The following is a 19,464-nucleotide window of genomic DNA, read 5'->3' on the forward strand; positions in this document are numbered from 1 at the left end:
GGAGCCCTCAAGCCACAATTGCCCTGACGGTGGCGGCTCCTGTCTGCACAACACACCCAGCTGGTACTGTGCACAATTTTCAGCTCGTAGGGGTCGCACCGGCTCTCAGGTTCTGGGCAGTCTTCACATAACATACTCTGAAGCTGGCGTGAGCTGTCGTGTGGGGCGAGAGTTCAGGTGCTGCGTGGGATAGGCAGGAGAGGCTGGAGAAGGCTGGTGTGGTCTGATGTGGGCGCTGGTGCAGTCGCCTAACCGCCACCCTCTCGCTACCAGCTGCCAGCCGACTCACCCGTCAAGAGAGCACTTGCAGCTCCAGTCTCCCCCTGCTGCCTTCAAAACCGCGATAATCGGCGGTCAACTGTCACTCCGCGCTGTTTCTCACCGGGGGCTTGCTGCGATCCCTGTGGCTGTAGCACGTCCAATAACCGAGGGCCAGGGGCTCCCAACTCGAGCCCACGGCAAGTCCGAGTCCGATGTCCGAGTCCGATGCGGGTCACTCGCGGCTCTCTCCGTGCTGCGTGCTCCATGCTGCACAACTCTCTCTGCACTTGATTCTTTGTCCTGCTTATTGTTAATGTGGAGGTGGGAGAAAAGTTGTCAATGAGGTCTTTGCTGTAGTTGGGGGGGAGGGAGGTGCTATAGAGCAGGTATGAAAGATGAGAGAGAATGGACAGGCAATGGATGATGACTATGTTGCTGTCAGATTTGTGTACCTTTCTTATGACTCTGCATTCTTCTTGTGAGAGTTCTTCGAATATGAACCATAAACTGCTGTTGGAGCGATTTCAATTGATGAAATAGGCACCCATATATCCACTGAATGGTGTCTGCGCTGAATTTAATCCATGCTCAGAAGCAGGTCCGTTGTTGATGATTGTGAGATTCCAAATGTTTTTACTGTGACACATACAACTCTCCTCCAAACTTGAGCAAAATGAAGAAAGTGCTTGAATGCAATACATTTAAATGATTATGGGTGGACATTTGAAAGACCCTGTTTTGCAGCATCAGTTATATAAAAATATATTCGAAAGCTTTTGGTTCAAAAATGTACTTGTTGTCTATCACTTACAGAATTAATGTTTTTTTCTTAAAACAATTCCATTATTCGTCTTTGCAAGAATTAATAATGGAAGAAAATTGCCCAATTTTTACATTTCACCCAAATTATAATATCTGAAAATGAATCTTACCACAGACATTTCTCAATAAATTAACACGATCTTGGACACCTCACTCATCTTTAAAAAAAAAAACAAGTAAATGTTAAATCGACAATGCTCAGTGTCTGTTTCTAGAATTGCTGTTGCAGAAACACTTATTTTGAAAAATAGATCAGTGTTTGACACTTCGTTATCTAAATTTCAAATTAAAGATTAGTATGATACAATAACTTTTTAAAGGGTAAACTTTCTTTCTAACTATTTTAACATATTTGTGGAAAAAAACATACAAGAGCATCTTGGCATACGTGGTAAAATGTTATTGAACTTATTTACCTGCATACATGAGTCAACATTAATTTGTTAGCGCAGTCTTTTGAAATACTAAATAAGAGACATTATTGAGGTGGTACCAGACAAGGTGGATGGGCAGCCTTCCTTCTTTCTCAAGGAGATGGAACAAGAGGCAAGAACCTTGTTGAACAAGTGGAGACATTAAATTGAACAAGTGATATAAAAGTAAACACTGAGCAGACAGTTCTTAAAATGTTCACCGATTAGATGAAGGCGCAAATCATTAAGTGTGCTGTTGTAATATTTTATGTTGTTTTGCCTTTTTTGTGTGTGCAGGAGTGCATTAAACTGTAAATAAAAGGTCATCAAGTATGCGTTACTTGAAAAAGTACTGATGCTAATTGTGTCCTCTTGTCTGTGTGCTTTAGATTTCAGGTGAGGTCGTACAGGGAGGTGCTGGTGGCGGTGTTTGCTGTGGAGGAGATCAACCACAACCCCACTTTATTACCCAACATTACCCTGGGTTTTCAGATACACGACTCTTGCCAATCAGTAGCCATTGCAGTCGCCAGCACATTGTCTCTCTTGTCTGGAATGAAAGAGCTGCTGCCAAACTTCCATTGCCACTCCACGCCCAGAATCACGGGGGCGGTGGGTGAAGTCTATGAACTGACCATACGACTCATTGCCGACATACTGGGAGTATACAGTGTGCCACAGGTAAACCCAGTGCCGCAGATTATGATTTCAGTGAATCTAAGGCGTGCATCATGCACTTTGATGTGTGAGCAGGGCCGAAAATGGGGAAAAAATCATTCCCAGGTCCCCTAAATTGTGAGTAATATAGTGGCAGCATTAAGGGGTTGGAGACACATGCAGCAACGTCAGTATGAGGCTCGAAGTCTGACAGCCACTTCATACATTTTTTTAAACGTCCCCCCAAAAAATAGGTCGGTGGATGCTCTAATTATCGGAGAGACTTATCACAGAGGTTTGACGAATCTGCTGCACAGCAGTGTGTAACGAACAGGTCACAGGGTGCATCTTATGTAGATAGTACCGTGGGTTTCTAAGTGTACCGCAGAGATATTTGTGTTATCCAATGGTCACGATTTATAATTCTTTGTAGTATGGCAGTAAAATGTTAAAATTATGAATATGGCTATCAACAGTAACGTCTAAAAAATAAACCTATCCCATCGGGAGCTATACCTGATGCTTTCAGATGAACACAGCTCTTCTCCTCTGCCCACAAGTCATGGCTCAGCCTCAGAGCGTCTATAGGGGTTTGACGTAAAACAACCCTCGGCGGAAGTTATTAACACCCAGAGAGAATGTGTGCTTGTAAAAGTATCAGGTGCTCTTGAAAAGCGCTCTAATAGTTCGCGCTCTATAAAACTGCAACGAAAAATGTCACTTAATCTTCTTGCGGCGCCATCTTAAAACAAGTAACGGCCACCTGGAAGCAACTACAGGGGAAGCCGTGACGTAACCCTGAAAGTGTAGAGGCCGGGTGGCGCAATTCAGTTCAAAGCACTAAACGCAGTAAAATTTTACAGACCTTTGTACTCCTAACCATTCCTATGTGAATTTATCCATTTGTATCTCTTCCTTGAGGGACTTTACAACCTGTACATTTGCAATTTTTTCTATTTGTGTCTTCCCTGTGTGACTTTACTACTTGTATATTTGCAATTTATTTCTGTTTATATCTCTTCCCTGTGTGACTTTATAACTTGTACATTTGCAATTTTTTTCTGCTTGTATCTTTTATGTAACGCATGTAATCCTAAGTCCTTATGTATCGCAACTGGTTCTTATGTAAAACACTCTGACACCTTCGGGTAATGTTCGCGCTATAAAAAATCACATTAAATAAAAATCAAAATAAAATCAAAGGGTGTACGTTCTGATATGTACCTTATTGTAGTGATTTTTCTGCTTGGTTTAAATTGCAATTACGTTTCACTGTCTCTCATGAAGCACACTTAAACCTGTAGTGTTGCTGGCAGTGGGGTGTACCACTGCAGCACACGCCCCCTCCCACTGTTGCTCTTAGTTTGTCCACTCCAGCGTAGAGGGACTTTGCTTCAGCCCATCGTAAGCGTTGGACACGCAAAGCTGTGAATAAAAGGCCCAGGGCTCTAGGCGTGGTCAGGTTACGTGCCCACCACTAACAGCACACGTGTGTCCTGCAGCCTCTTATTACTAGGCCTACACCAGGACACTACACTGGCGACGAGGTGGTTGAGTGTCCGACCCACTGTGTGCCCTACCGCCACCGCCCACACTGGTCCTGGCTGCCCACCACCGTTCCAGCCTACACGTGGTGCGCTGCCCGGCGCCCCCCTGAGCCGCCGACAGCCCGCGGTGGCTCACCTCGACATTGCCACAAGCCTGCCTGCTGCTGCCGTCTGTGCCGCTCACCGGTGCTCCAGAGTGCTTTCGCCCTGCCTCCCGGGCCATCCAGGGACCTCTCACCACCCCCTTTTCTGAATCGTTTTTGGCCACTATAGGTGTGGCAGGGTATACTCAGACATGAGTCCCTTTCTCACTGCACCATCAGGATTCAAGCAAGCCGGGCCGAAGAAGGCTGAAATGCCAGAAACCGGTTCCCGGTAGCTTGTCTCCTTTCTGGTGAAGAATTGGCTTGGTAGTTTAGTCTGCCCTGTTCCCATGATGCACTGGGCCAGGGACAGACTGATTTGCATATAGCCAGGTTCTGAGCTGGGATGGTGCAGTGAGATAAATAACGGTGATGGATCAAGCCCTGATCTTTGGACTGGGTAAGAGTGGTCTGCTTCATTCAGACACTCTGTTCATCACCACCCCCTTTTCTGAATCGCTGCGTGGCCTGGAGCGCCACTGTCAGGTACCCCAGGGTGTCTGCCCGCTGCTCCCCGCGGCCTCCGGTCCCAAGCCACGTCTCTGTCCCCAGCCCCGGTCCCGTGCAGCTCCACGGCGGTCCCGCGCATGCGCTGTGTGCGCCCCGCACCACGCTTCTGGCGCGCTACGCGGTCTCCCTGCTATTCCTCACGCATCGCGCGGGTCATCGGACCCTGCCAAACCTCACGCTTCTCGCGGAACGAGGCCTACGAGCCCTCCACTGTACCGGCGAGCCCTCCACAGTGCCTGTTCCACGTCTGCTGCCTGCAGGAGCCTACTTCAACTGTCTAGAGCCCCCCTGTCAACCCCCCCTGCTGTGTTTCAGCCATCATGGCCAACTCGCCGCCGCTGGAACCGTTCGCTGTCACTGGGACCCCCCCTTCTCAGGCTGCCCGGTGGAGGAAGTGGGTGGAGCGTCTCGAAAATTACTTCATCGCGGCGGACATTGCCGTGGCGCGACGTCGCGCAATGCTGTTACACCTAGGGGGTGAAGCCATCCACGACATCTCCAAAGACATCACGGAGGGAGACCCGCCTCACACGTATAACACCCTACGGGACGCCATCACAAGGTACTTTGAACCATTCGCCAGAGCGGATTACGAACACTTCCTTCTCCGCCAAGCATGCCGACTCCAAGAGGAGTCCGTAGACGTATTCTACGCTCGGCTCAAGAAGTTAGCCAGCATGTGCACCCTCTCAGATGCGGAAGATGAAATTGGCGCCCAATTCATACAGGGGTGCGCCTCCCTAAAATTGCGGGAGAGGGTGCTAGAAACGGACGCCATGTCTATGCGCGACATCCTAGCCCTGGGGCGGTCCAAGGAACTTTCCAAAGCCCATGCGGCCCACATGGAGCCGAAACCAGCGGTCACGGTCAAGACAGAACCCGTGTGCACCATCAAGTCGCAGCCTACAGACAACCGGACGAGGCCTCCCCGAAAAGGGCGTCCGAAGCAGGCCCAATCCGCCCACGATCAAGCATGCATGTGGTGCGGAGGTGCCACTCCCCACAAAGGCGCTTGCCCAGCCCAAGGCAAAATCTGCAGCGCTTGCGGCAAGGCCAATCACTTCGCGAGCATTTGCCTGTCGTCGCAAAGGAAGAAGCAGAGTGGCCCACCCAGGAGGGTGCGGCAGATGGCACCACTACCGAACACATCAAACAGCAGCGACATGGACGACGATGAAGAATACGCAGCATCCGTCCACGTGGTGCGCATGCTCAATACTCTAGCAGCCACGTCTTCGACCGAACCAATATGCACCGTCCAAGTGCATGGCCAAGCAGTCAGAGCTCTCATCGACACAGGCGCGACGATAAACCTCATGGCCGCCAGCGTGTACCAGAGCCTAGAGAATGCTCCTACACTTCACCCCACAAGAGTGCAGGTTTTCGCCTACAGAACCCGGTGCCCGCTGCGCCTGTGCGGGGTGTTCCGGACTGCTGTGTCCCACGACTCAACGCAGCTGCAGACAAAAATCTACGTATCCTAAGAAGGATCGGGGTTCCTTCTTGGTTGCAGAACAGCACGAGAGCTCGGGCTCATACACTTTGCCCTAACAGTACAAGCCCATGGTTTGGATCTTCTGGTATCGGAACATTCCTCACTGTTTGAGGGCATCGGATGCTTAAGAGGTCCCTCCGTCCGACTCCACATTGACCAGTCAGTGGCCCAAGTAGCCCTCTGGCACAGACGGATCGCTTTTCACCTCCGGCCCAAGTTGAAGCGGAGTTGAGGATGCTCGAACAAGCTGGCATCATTGAACGAGTGACCGGACCCACACCATGGGTATCCCCCATTGTAGTTGCCAAAAAGCCAAAGCAACCCGAGGCAGTAAGAATCTGTGTGGATATGCGCCTCCCCAACCTAGCAATCAAGAGAGAACGTCACCTGACGCTGACCATTGACGACATCATCGGGGAGCTCGCAGGTTCCAAGTGGTTTTCCAAGATGGACCTGAGGTCAGGGTATCATCAGATTCCTCTTCACCCAGACTCACGCCCAATCACGACCTTCTCCACCCACGCGGGCCTCTGGAGATACACCAGGCTCAACTTCGGCATATCAAGTGCAGCTGAAGTATTTCAAAACATCATTCACAATGTCCTACAAGGCCTCGACGGAGTGCTCAATGTGAGCGATGATATTCTGGTACACGCCCCGACCTTGGAAGAACACATCAGACGCCTCCAAGCGGTGTTCAACCGGCTACAAGAGAGAGGACTGACCCTCCACAAGGACAAATGTGAATTTCTACGCAAAGACATCAGCTTCTTTGGATACAAGTTCTCCGACCAAGGAGTAGGCCCAGACCCGGAGAAGGTCAAAGACATCCACAACGCGCCAGCCTCCACATCTGTAACGGCCGTCCGCAGTTTCCTGGGTATGGTGACATACTGCGGGCGCTTCATAAAGGATCTGTCGGACCTGACAGGGCCCCTCCGTGACCTCACCAAGTCAACTACCACCTGGACGTGGGGCCCGGAACAACAAGAGTCATTTACAAAGACCAAAGCAGCCCTGTCGGCTGACACAACTCTGGCCTATTTCAACCCGCAACACTAATCACAACTGCTAGTCGATGCCAGCCCCACAGGCCTCGGGCCGTTCTGTCACAACAACAAGCGTGTGGAGAGTGGGCCCCAGTGGCATACGCCAGCCACACCCTGACACCTACCGAACAACGTTATTCGCAAATTGAAAGAGAGGCCATCGCCATTCTATGGGGGTGCCGCCATTTCCATATTTACCTCTATGGACATCCTTTCTCAGTGATCACCGATCATAAACCCCTCATACCGCTCTTTCAAGGCTCGTCTTCTCGCCCACCCCGAGAATCGAAAAATGGGAGCTGCAGTTCCAGGAGTTCCAGTTTACGGTGGAATACCGACCCGGCACACGAAACCCCGCGGACTACCTATCGAGGCACGCCCGTCCAGTCACCGATGCTGAGGCAGCCGAGGCAGCAGCCACAGAAGAATACGTCCGGCTAATCGTCGAATGGTCAAGACCATGGCCGATGTCCCTGGATGAAGTGGCGAGAGCCACCAAAAATGACGACTGTCTCCAAATTGCAATCCGCGCCATAGAATCTGGCGACTGGAAGGCGCTGCAAAGCCCAACGTCTTTTCGCACTCCAGATGCCCAGGCTTTCCTGAGAGCCCTGTATCAAGTCAGACACGAGCTATCCATCTCAGCCGAAGGATGCCTCCTGAGAGGCCCTCGCCTTGTGTTGCCCAACAGCCTTGCCCAACAAGCTGCCTTGTTGGCACACGGGTCACACCAGGGGATTGTCAAGTCTAAAAACAGACTCCAAAGCAAATTGTCGTTCCCAGGACTCAACAAAGCCGTTGAGGAAGTGATCCAAAGATGCCCAGTGTGCCTAGCAACGAGTCCACCAAACCCCCCAGCACCCATAATCACCGAAGAAGGGCCAACGTCCCAGTGGGTGCGAGTGAGCGCAGACTTCGGCAGCCTCCCCGGAGGCAAGTACATGCTCGTCGTGATAGATGACTTCTCTCGCTACCCCGAAGTGGAAATCGTAACATCGACAGCGGCGTCTGAAGTGATCCCAAAATTCGAAAAAATCATCGCCACCCATGGGCTCATGGATGAAGTCCGCACTGACAATGGACCCCCGTTCAATGGCAGCGAGTTTACGGAATACCTGCAGGGCCATGGCATCAAACATAAACGAATAACACCAAGATGGCCCCAGGCCAACGGAGAGGTCAAAAGACTAATGAGAACTCTAAACAAGACAATCCAAATTGCAGTAGCCGATGGCCACAGTCTGGAGCTAGCCATCTATCAATTTCTTCGAGAATATCGCCTGACTCCACATTGCACCACAGGAGTCTCCCCAAGCCGGCTCTTTTTTAACCGGGCAATCGCAGACACCATCCCACACCATCCCACGTGGGAGCTAGCCCCAACCCCCAGGAACCGGTCCATGGAACAGCACGCCAAGAACAACCAGGAAGCATCCCGGAGACGGAAGGCGGCGGACAGCCCAATTCAAGTCGGGGACACGGTTCTAGTAAAGGATCGCCATCCTGGCGGGAAGTTCTGTCTACCATTTGAACTTGACCTCTGGAGGGTAACGGAGATAAATGGGACAATGGTCACTGCTGTCAGGAACGGAGAAGTAGTAACAAGGAACGTCTCATTTTTCAAAAAAGTACCCGGAGGAGGTGATGATCCAGAACTGGGCGACTGGCACCCGGCCCCCCAGCGCAGACCGTCAGAACCAACTGGAACAGACACCCTGATGAGCCAGACCGGCAACATCACCCTGAGCGAGAGGGAGCCCGAGAGACCAGCAGAAGGCCCCAGCGTCAACGAGACCAGAGAATCGGAAGAACAATCCCCGACCACAGCGGAAGGGCGAAGCCAAGCAAAGTACAGTCTACGTCCATGCCCCAAACCTTCCCAGAGGTATTGGGACTTTGTGGCCCAGTGCTGGCGTTGAGCTGACCGAGATGGTGACCCCGCCGAAAATAAAGTAAGACTGTTCTGTTTATATACTGTATGTTGTGGATCTCACAGTAGTTTCAGAGACTATACCAGAGACAGCTTGGTGAAGACTGTTAAAGACAGCACGTTATGTTTGTTACAGCACACCCACTGACTATGCGAGTGTAATGGTCGGGTTTTCTGATTAGATGGGATCAGCCCCTAGGGGCCCCTCCAACCCAGCCAGAACGTAACCACATCCCTCCTCAGGACCATCTATCCAGGCACCTGGGTACCTACCTGAGGATGGGGAACTCGCAATATACAAGCTCATATTATTAGAAACACCACTTAATCTATAGGGATACTAAGAATACTCACTGATTACTAAGGATACCTTATAGTCTCGCGGCCACTCAGACCCAGACTAATCTACCCCAGGGCAGATATGACACACAATCCGGTGCATCTACACATGGGCCTGCAGAACCCAATGCTCTCTTTTCCAAACGGTTTACAATCCGGCAAACCTACACGCCAGTATCCCCCCTGACGCTCTCACTTACACAAGCCACAATCCTGTGGGTATCCACGCTGGTCATCCACCCCAGCGCTCTCACTAATGCCGTATATCAACGACGACCACATTCCTATGAACACCTTCAGTTATATGTTGGGAAGTCTCTCTCTCCCTATTCACTAAGGGCTTGCTACTACAATATTAGGAGTTAGCCAATTAATATAATGTACCTCTTATTCTTGGCATCATAGGTCCACTCGCTCCCTATTTATGTGATCACCACTTACCTGATTGGGGTTACTCATCCATTCATAAAAATAATAACCACCTAGGAGATACATTTACCTGGATTGAACAAGAATACAAGGCACATTGTAGTTTGCTACAAACTGGGGGTTTTATTAGAACAATATTAAAGTACACATATACAAAACTATGGGGTCTCTATAAGTAGCAGTAACTTTGACACACCGCTGAAAGAAAAAGGATTAAACATACAATAGCTTAGGGAATAAGAACAAGATTAAGGAACAAATTCACCTTGGGAGTGTGAAGTCTTGCTCTAGCTGTCATCTGGGTTCCTCTCTCGTCTGTGCCTTGGCTCATCTCAGACTCTCTCTCTCTCCTGCACTCTTGGATACACCTCTGCGCTGATCACTTTGCACTGGACTCCTCTCCCCCACGAACTGTCTCCACCTTCCAGCTTCAATCTAATGGTTCCTGCCGCTCTAATGCTTTTCATTCCACTAGCTTGTTCACTCTGTCTCTGCGCCAATGTCCAAATAACTCCAGCTGCTCCCACAGGTTAGTCCACGATCTCTCCTCCGTCTCTTCTAAAAGGCATTACTTCAGACTCCAGCTATTCACACCTCCTCCTGATAAGTAACTGCTTCTGACTGCTTCCTTCAGTTCCAGCTCACTATTCAACTCAGCTCTCTCCAGCTTGAACCCTCTCTCTCTGCCAAACTTCACTCGACTGCTTACCACTCCTCCACCTCAACACGACTGACTGACTCCGCCTCTGCACTTCACTGATATAGAATGCTGTTTCCTCATGGAAAGTTCCAGCCAGCAGCTTCCTCCCACCAATCCCATGCACCAGGCTCCTTGCGCTAGACGCTCCCACAGTGACCAGTCTGCTTGTTTCGTCTAGAGACCTGAGCCCGGGAACAATTCCTGATTAGATTCAGCTCTGGCCGGTTCTCTCCGGTTCGCTTAGGGTGAACAACAGCTTTAACTATAAACTTTACCTTTACTCTAAAAAGCCTCTCAGCTCCATCAAGATGGAGTCCCTCTAGTTTTAGGCCTGTAGGCCTGAAAGGAATGAAATACCCCTTAGCTCTGTCAGAATACCTACATAAACCATACCAATGTGTCTAGTATGTCAAAGCCAATAGGCAATAGACAGGTTAGAGTCAAGAATAAGGGATCTATCATCATATTAAGCAGCTATCCTCTTCTAGGTCTGGAAGAAAGGGCTTAAAAGGGCCAACACAGGCTAAGAATACCTATCCTAGATGTGAGCAAGACTAAGATCTATATCACTGCTAAATAAAGCCAAAAACTCAGCCATTACAGCGAGACATTTGTGTGCCATTGTACTCCATTTTGTTTTATCCCTAGGTAAAGGAGGAATGTAGTGTTGCTGGCAGTGGGGTGTACCACTGCAGCACACGCCCCCTCCCACTGTTGCTCTTAGTTTGTCCCCTCCAGCGTAGAGGGACTTTGGTTCAGCCCAACGTAAGCGTTGGACACGCAAAGCTGTGAATAAAAGGCCCAGGGCTCTGGGCGTAGTCAGGTTACGTGCCCGCCACTAACAGCACACGTGTGTCCTGCAGCCTCTTATTACTAGGCCTACACCAGGACACCACAAAACCCTACTCATTGAAAATTAAGACTGCATTTGGCAGCCTGCTGGCGGAGTTTGATTGGATGTGGTGTCACAAAAGCAGGTTGATTTAGAGTTGTTTGTCGCAAACTTTGGGCATGAAAATGCATCCAGAAAAAATCAGTGCGCAGAACGCAAATGCAGCTGATACAACGTTTCCATTGGCTAACTTGTAGAAATGTGTGGTGGCTCCTTTGGAGGAGAATATAAATGGTTTTAACTTGAGTGCACCTTATTAAGAAGCAAGTTACTAGTCTGTTAACCTAACTCCCACTGTTAGCTCGAAAATGCTATGCTTGTCTAATGGTTGTTGTGGAAACTCGGGGACAGAGGAAATGCGCTGTACTTTTGTATAAATGTATATATTTTTTCTAAGCCTTCACCTCAGAGTCGCTCCTTGATGGTAGTTTTCAAAGTGTGACAACAAGCATACATTCCAATGAGTTCAGTGCTGGGGATCCATATTCATACGCATGCACTTTTTCAAAATCCCTATTTGCCCCCCACTTCACTACTTCCTGTTTCCAAAGTGCTTCCATTTCAGCCTCTAGTGCTTTTCCTTTCAGTTGGGATCTGTATAGGAGCCTGAGGTTGCCTGTTGTTTTGATGATTTGCCACAGATCATGCCTTCATTCTTCGAGAGTTATCTTGGAGAGGTAAAGTCTTATCCACGTAGGGAACTTATGGCCATAAGTCATAGCGCAATAGGGCTACTTTCTTTAGGTGCTGCTGTGTGAGTAAGGGCTTTCATGTTCCCAGCGGCTTTGATCACTTAGACCCTAAGTGTTTGTTTGTTTTAATCGCGCATAATTACTCTAGTGTTCTGGCACTCTGTACTTCTGACATCGCTGCACAGGGGGGGCCTAACGAGACCAAATGCTATCTTTCCCACGTAGTGCGGCGGTGCCCCTGGCTACTGATAACGGCGCACCAGGGCACAGCGGCGCACAGTTTGGGAACCACAGGCCTAGGGGCCAGGTTCGAGTCTGAGCGTGGTCACAACATCCTGTGATTCTGGGAAAATAACCTATTTCCCCCTTGTGCTTAAAAAAATAATAATATATGAATAAATGTACTGTTTAATGTGTCTACCTGCCTAAATAATGAAAATTAAAAAAAAATGACTCTAACTGGACCTCATGTTAAGCGCTCTAATACATTCGGGTCGAGTCCACACTAGAGGGGAAATAGGCACCAGGGGAGAGAGGTGGGGGGAGAGGTGGGGAGAGGGAAGGGGGAAGAAATTGTACATTATTCATAACTTGAGCAAACAAGGGCCACTAATTAAGTTTAATTAATTTGTACTTTTGTACTTTGTCCATGTTCCACTGAAGGAAGGGAACTAACGCAATGGCCTGTGATGTCCAATTGAAAGGCTGCATTTATTTATTTATGTAACCTTCTATAGCGCAGACTTTATTTACCCAAAGGTCTCAGAGCCCTTTACAATAGAGCCAAGTACTTTACATGAGGAGATTTACAAACTTACACATTACAGATACAAATGGGATATTCGAAAAAGTAAAATAAAATAAGAGGTGGCAATCACAGCAACAAAACAAAACAAAACAAAATTAGATTAGGTTAGTACAGGCATAGAAAATATATTTACCGCGTTGTAAGAACTTAGAACATCGGGAGAATGCCAAGCGTCCTTGAGGGACATGAAAAGGGATGTATTAACTCTGGAAGTGTCTTCGGAAGAGAAGAGATTTGAGGACTGTTTTGAAAGGGGAAGCAGCGTTTACATCGCATGCTGTACAACGCATGTGATTACAACTCAGTTGTTACAACAACGGCGTTGTTACAATGCTAACTATTACAACACAAGTCGTTTCTACGATTTGCTGTAGGGGGTGCTCTAAACTAAGGAATAGTATAATTTACTATTCCAACACTTTCCCTACTGTTGCACACGCTGGAGTTGGAATAGTGAATTATACTATTCCTAAGTCCAACGCGCCCCCTACAGCAAGTCATAGAAACGACTTGCAATGTAATGGTACGCGTTGCACCAACGCGGTCCTTGTAACGACCGTGTTGTAATCGCATGTGTTGTACCGCATGCGATGTAACATCACATATTCTTTTGAAAGTCTGAGTGCAGGTGGTGGTACGGGGAAATGGAGGAAGCGAGTTCCAGATTCTAACTGCATTGCTTGCGAAGGATTGAGCCATCAATCTTTCTCTTTTGAAGGTAGAGGGCTCGAGCAGTACGTTTTCAGCATTATGTGATGGTCTAGAGCCTCCAGAGATTTTAAGTTTATTCACCAGTTATCGAGGGTAGGAAGTGTGCAAAACTTTGTGGGTGATTCAGGCAGTCTTGTGGATTGACCTTGCTTCAATGGGAAGCCATTGAAGAGAAAACAGTATGGGTGTGATGTGATAACTTCTTTTGGCCCCAAAAACAAAATAAGCAACTGAATGGAATACTGATTTAAGAGGGGAGAGGTGTGATTTGTGAAAGCCACCAAGAGAATAGCAATAGTCCAATCTAGAGAGAACCAGAGATTGGACCAAGGTTTTTAGGTCTTTCTCCGGAAAGAAACTTTGAATCCCCCAGAGAAGGCACAGTTGGTAATATGCATTATTGGCCAATGGAATTGATGTTGGAGTGTAGATTGAGGCTTTTGTCTAGTATGACACCAAGAGATGTATCACTGTCGACAACGATGGGTTTGTTGTTGAGTAAATTCAGCTTATACATCCAAGACTGAACAGGAGGAGGCGAAAGTGAGTTAGAGAGAAGGAGGAATTCAGTTTTGTAAGGATTCAGAATGAGTTGATGAGCTGACATCCAGTTTTGGATAGAGTTGAGAGTAATGTTGAGGATTGAGATGTTGTGTGCGGAAGACACAAGGTAGATTTGGGTGTCATCAGCGTGGTATAGGATCCCAGATTTACTAAGGAGATTTCCCAAAGGTTCCAAATAAAGATTGAACAAATGGGGATCGAGAATAGATCCTTGAGGGACGCCTTGACCTACTGCCATTGAAGACGAAAGGCTGTTAGATATTTTAATCACTTAAGATCTATCAAAGAAGAATGATGCAAACCATTTAACACCTTCGCTGCTAAGGCAATTCCCCTCCTGTGCTGGAAATTGCTATATTTCATTGTTTTATGACGAGCTGGGCTCGTCATCAGCACACGACCACCGTGCACCATGACGAGCCCAGCTCGTCATCAGCATCGAAAGGGTTAAGCACTGTACCTTCCAAGCCCATTCTTTGTTTTAAGGTGTTCACAAGAGTGTTGTGATTAACAGTGTCAAAGGCTGCAGAAAAGTCTAGAAGAATCAGAAGACAAGACTCCCCCGAGTCAAGAACACGCAGGGTGTCATCGATCACTTGCAGCAGGGCTGTTACAGTGCTGCAGTCTTGCATGAAGCCCGATTGGAATTAGTCAAGAAGATTGATATCCTTGATATGTATGGAAAGTTGTTTCGTTACAGATCTTTCTGTGCTTTTCGCAAGAAAAGGGAGGTTGGTGATGGGGCTGAAGTTGTTGAGGTCATTCGCATCAGCAGAGAGTTTTTTAAGAAGTGAGCTACCCTGACCTTTTTAAGGGCAACAGGAAGGGAGACTTGGCTGAGGAAGAGGTTAACCAGACTGGTCCAATAGGAAAGAGTGTAGGTGTAGCAGTCAATGGCGATGCCATTGGGGATGGGGTCGAAGGAATGGTTAGAGGGTTTTGTTTTGAGAATGCTTTTAAGGAGGACATCTTCAGAGATGACGCCAGTGTCTGCCAAATGACTAAGCATTTGCGCTTCTCTGTGGGGGTAGGGTGAACGACCTTATCCACCTGTAATTTCACTTTTTCATCAAAGAATATAGCGAATTCTGCTGCTGTCTTTGGAGGATCGTCAGGCTTGATGATTGGGGAAGTGGCATTTTTATTTTTGATGAGGTCAAAACGTTTTGTGGGTCTGTTTTTGGCTGACTCAAGGAGGGCTCTGAAGTGTGATGCTTTTTCATGGAAGATGTGTTTGCGGTATTTTGATCTAGCTGAACGTAGATTAGAGAGATAAGTGGTTGATGGAGATTGTCTCCATTGTTTCTCCAGGCATCTCAAGTTCTTCCTTTCTTCATGAAGGGATTTATTGAACCATGATTAAGAAGGAACAGGCCTTTTCTTTTTGCTTTGAAGTGGAGCAACATTGGGAGGTAAGATTGTTGACATCAGAATTAGGGTCTAACATTGGAAGAGATAGCATAGCAGAATTGCACAGAGTGTCAAGGTCAATGTTTTTGGTGTTACGGAACCAGGTAGTAGTCCTTTTAGATTGGCCAAGAGTTACAAAGTGAGATAGGTGCAGAGAGAAGGATATGAGGAAGTGGACGGACAAGTCTACTTGAATAGGGTCTGCTTTGGATATAACAAGGTCAAGAATTGAGCCCTTAGAGTGTGTTGATTCTGCGCAATGTTGGATAAGATCATTTACTGAGACAAAAGTGGCAAGCCTATGGCAGCTGAGTCTTCCAAAGAGCCCCACTGAAGATTAGAGTCTCCCAGAAAAATCAGTCTGTCACTTTGAGAGTACTGGTTGCTGGTGAAGTCGGTGAATTACTCCAAGAAGGAGGAGCAGTCACTAGGCGGGTGATAAATGGCATGAAATCTGAAAGGGGAGCTGTGTTGCACTTGAAGCTCCAGAGTAAGGCATTTATTTATTTATTTATTTATTTATTTTGTGCGATTTTTAGAGCGCGCAAATACCCAAAGGGTGTCTCGGCGCTAACGTAGCAGAGCTCTCATTTGTGGAGGAAGAGATTTATGCTGAGAACAACCAGGAACCTCCCTTATCCATTGTGTTCCTTATCTCATCTGCTGCTTTTAGGAGCGCTGTCTCTGTTCCGTGACCTTGTCTGAACCCAAATTGGGTGTCGTCAAGTAGGTTGTTGTCATGTATGTAGGTCGAAAGTTGTGTGTTCATAATTTTTTCGAAGATTTTAGCAGGGAACGGGAGATATGTGATGGGTCTGTAACTGGCAGGAAGAAGAGGGTCTAGGGTAGGTTTCTTTAGAAGTGGCTTAATAATAGCCTCCTTCCAGACAGATGGATAGATGCCAGTTGAGAACATTGCATTACAGATGGTGGTTAGGGCAGGGGCAATGGCTTCAGGGATGAGATTGAGGATGTCACGGAAGGAGCTGTTGAGCTGTTGGGAAAAACCTTGAATTGGGAGTTTCTGAAGATAACTGCAACACCTCCCCCAACTTTATCTGTTCTGTCATTTCTAAAGATGGAATAGTCAGTGGGTAGCAGAAAATCAAAAATAGTATGAGACGAGACGTTGAACCAGGTCTCAGTGAGGAAAAGAATGTCAAGATTGTGAAGATTGATGGTGTCTGAAATTTCCAGTTCGTGTTTGATTGCAGATCTGCAGTTGTGGAGCAAACACCGCAAATCTGACAAGACTGTTTTGGTGAAGGATGTGTTAGGGTTTTTAGGGGTGATATGGATAATGTTCCTAAATGAGGGCCAGGATAGAATAAGGCTGATGTTTAGTTCGGGCAGAGGAGATGGTCAGAATAGTGCAAAGATTAGTTTTAACTGGAGAGGAGAGGGGAGGGGGATGATGTTAGAAGTCTTGTAACTAGCCAATAAGTTAGAAATTTCTGATGGTAAAAGATTGTATGAGGCTTTTGGGGGCCCGGGAGCATGGTACTCCTTGGGAATTTGGGGAAGTGAGTACTTGCCAGGGGGATTGGGTTGTTCAGAAAGGTGGATATCGTAGTACTTAGGAGTGAAATGGTAGCTTCAAGCTGGGAGATAGAGGAGATGAGAAATCCTAGTTTGTTTTCTAAGGAGAGAAGGGCTGTACACAGAATCTTAGGTGGTTTGATAGGTTCCGGAGGGAGGGCAAGGAGAGGTGGGGGTGAGGAAGGTGTAATGGGGTGAAGGAGTAAAAGGTGGAGGTAGATGGAGGTTGGTAGAAGTTATCTGTGCATCAGAGGGGGAAAGAAAATTACCTGGACAGATGTTGAACAGAGGAGAAGTATTGAGTTCAAATTAAGGAGGAGACGGGTGTAGGGTGTTGTGTGACGGTGGAATACGGTGAGGGGAAAGAGGGGAGCCATAGGAGGGCAGGAGGTTAGGGGAGAAGAGAGGAGTAGGGGCTAGACAGGCCATGTGGGCTAGGTGAGAGTGTTGGGATAGGCAACAGGCAGAGTGGCCAGGATTGGCCTAGAGGGTAGTTGAAGCGTGAGCATGGATCTACTAGGCCAGGGGGAGGGAGAAGGAAGAGATTGCCATGGGGGGGATAGTGGGTTGAGCAGCATTACTGGAGAGATGGGAGGATGAAGAGAGATGAAAGGGATTTGTGCATAATTCAGGAACCAAGGAGAGGGGGAGAGCGGGTAGGGTGGAAGAAAAGGGAGGGGAGAAGAAGGAAAATTCACAGATTAACCTGGGAGACCAGGCTGTTGGAAAGATGGATTAAATAAGGGGGTGGTAGGCCTGGTGAGGGGGGAGGAAATTACTTTGGAATTCCAGGATGGTGCAGAGGGGAAAAGGAGATTGTTGGCTATAGGTATGGTTGATGTGGAAGCCGGGAGACAACGGAATCTTTTTAAAATTTGAAATCTTCATTGTGTCACTTGTTAAATACCTTGTTGTTTTTAAAACGCGCACTCACCTGGTTGCCACCTTCATTGCGGGCCAGTGATACGCTCAAACAGCGACTCCTTCGCTGCAACGACCCACTCGAAAACAAATGTTTTGCCGCCATTGACGGCGAGGAGTAGAGGCCATGCCTACCTCTAGGCCACGCCCACCCGCCGCACTACATAAACGCTGCCTCTAGCGCTACTTTACCAGAACCCTGCAATCTCCTGAGGCGGAAGCCGGGAGACGACGGAATCTTTTTAAAATTTGAAATCTTCATTGTGTCACTTGTTAAATACCTTGTTGTTTTTAAAACGCGCACTCACCTGGTTGCCACCTTCATTGCGGGCCAGTGATACGCTCAAACAGCGACTCCTTCGCTGCAACGACCCACTCGAAAACAAATGTTTTGCCGCCATTGACGGCGAGGAGTAGAGGCCACGCCTACCTCTAGGCCACGCCCACTCGCCGCACTACATAAACGCTGCCTCTAGCGCTACTTTACCAGAACCCTGCAATCTCCTGAGGCGGAAGCCGGGAGACGACAGAATCTTTTTAAAATTTGAAATCTTCATTGTGTCACTTGTTAAATACCTTGTTGTTTTTAAAACGCGCACTCACCTGGTTGCCACCTTCATTGCGGGCCAGTGATACGCTCAAACAGCGACTCCTTCGCTGCAACGACCCACTCGAAAACAAATGTTTTGCCGCCATTGACGGCGAGGAGTAGAGGCCACGCCTACCTCTAGGCCACGCCCACCCCCCCCTTCTCCCCTTTTTAGGGATGTGCATTTTCCGTACGCGCAGCGGACGGGCGCAGCGGGCGCGCCGTCAGCGCGCCGAAGGCGCGCCAAAGGCAAGCCCGTCTTCGCCCGTCCTCGCCAAGTTCTCGCCTCTCGCCAGACCCCCTGCCCAAAAAATCGTTTACGACAGTAACACTCTGCGGGCGCTTAACATCGGCCCCAGATGCAACAACATAGAAGGTTGCATTGGTCGTACCTCCCTATACTGCAAGCTTTGTAATCTGGCCATACCGGAACCATGCCTGACAAGCCATAAAGAGATCATAAGGAACGATACCTCACTCACCATCATGCAGCTGAACGTTAGATCGCTGGTTAAACACCATGCAGAGGTAAGAACTCTCCTAATGGACGAGAACCCAGATATAATGTTTCTAAGTGAAACATGGCTCAAAGACGACCTTACTAGCATCCCTAATTTAACAATACCAGACGGGTTCTCTATGACGTGCATCAATAGAGACTCAAGAGGAGGCGGTATTGCTGCCATCTACAGAACCCCCTTTACCTGCTTCTTCCAAAAGGAAAGTATTGCAGACTGCGAATGTGCCCGTTTTAAAATCTCCACGAGCCCCCACTGCACTTTCTCGGGCCTTTTTATCTATAGACCTCCGGGGCCTTCTGCTAAATTCACGGAAGAGGTCATCGATGTTACACATGCCTTGATCACTGGCTCGGCTAATTTCACGATTTTAGGAGATCTTAATCTCCACTTAGACAATGGAACAGACGCTAAAATTAGCAACTTTGTCGCGGACTTAGCCGCCTTGCAACTAACCCAGCTGGTCAAATCTCCCACACATGTAGCAGGACACCTACTTGATCCAGTATTTACTAACATTCCCGA

General features: G+C 48.1%; 1 protein-coding gene across 1 annotated transcript in view; it reads left to right on the forward strand.

Moving 5' to 3' along the window:
- Positions 1–656: 656 nt before the first annotated feature.
- LOC147693526 (extracellular calcium-sensing receptor-like) overlaps positions 657–19,464 on the forward strand; it is a 77,839-nt gene continuing 59,031 nt past the window's right edge. The window contains exons 1-2 of the mRNA XM_086936043.1: positions 657–739; positions 1,886–2,177. Of these exons, the coding sequence (XP_086792169.1) occupies positions 657–739; positions 1,886–2,177 (375 nt within the window). The remainder of the gene's footprint in view (positions 740–1,885; positions 2,178–19,464) is intronic.

This window comes from Lissotriton vulgaris, chromosome 8 (genome assembly GCF_964263255.1).
Source record: "Lissotriton vulgaris chromosome 8, aLisVul1.2, whole genome shotgun sequence".
In the NCBI taxonomy this organism is placed as follows: Eukaryota; Metazoa; Chordata; class Amphibia; order Caudata; family Salamandridae; genus Lissotriton; species Lissotriton vulgaris.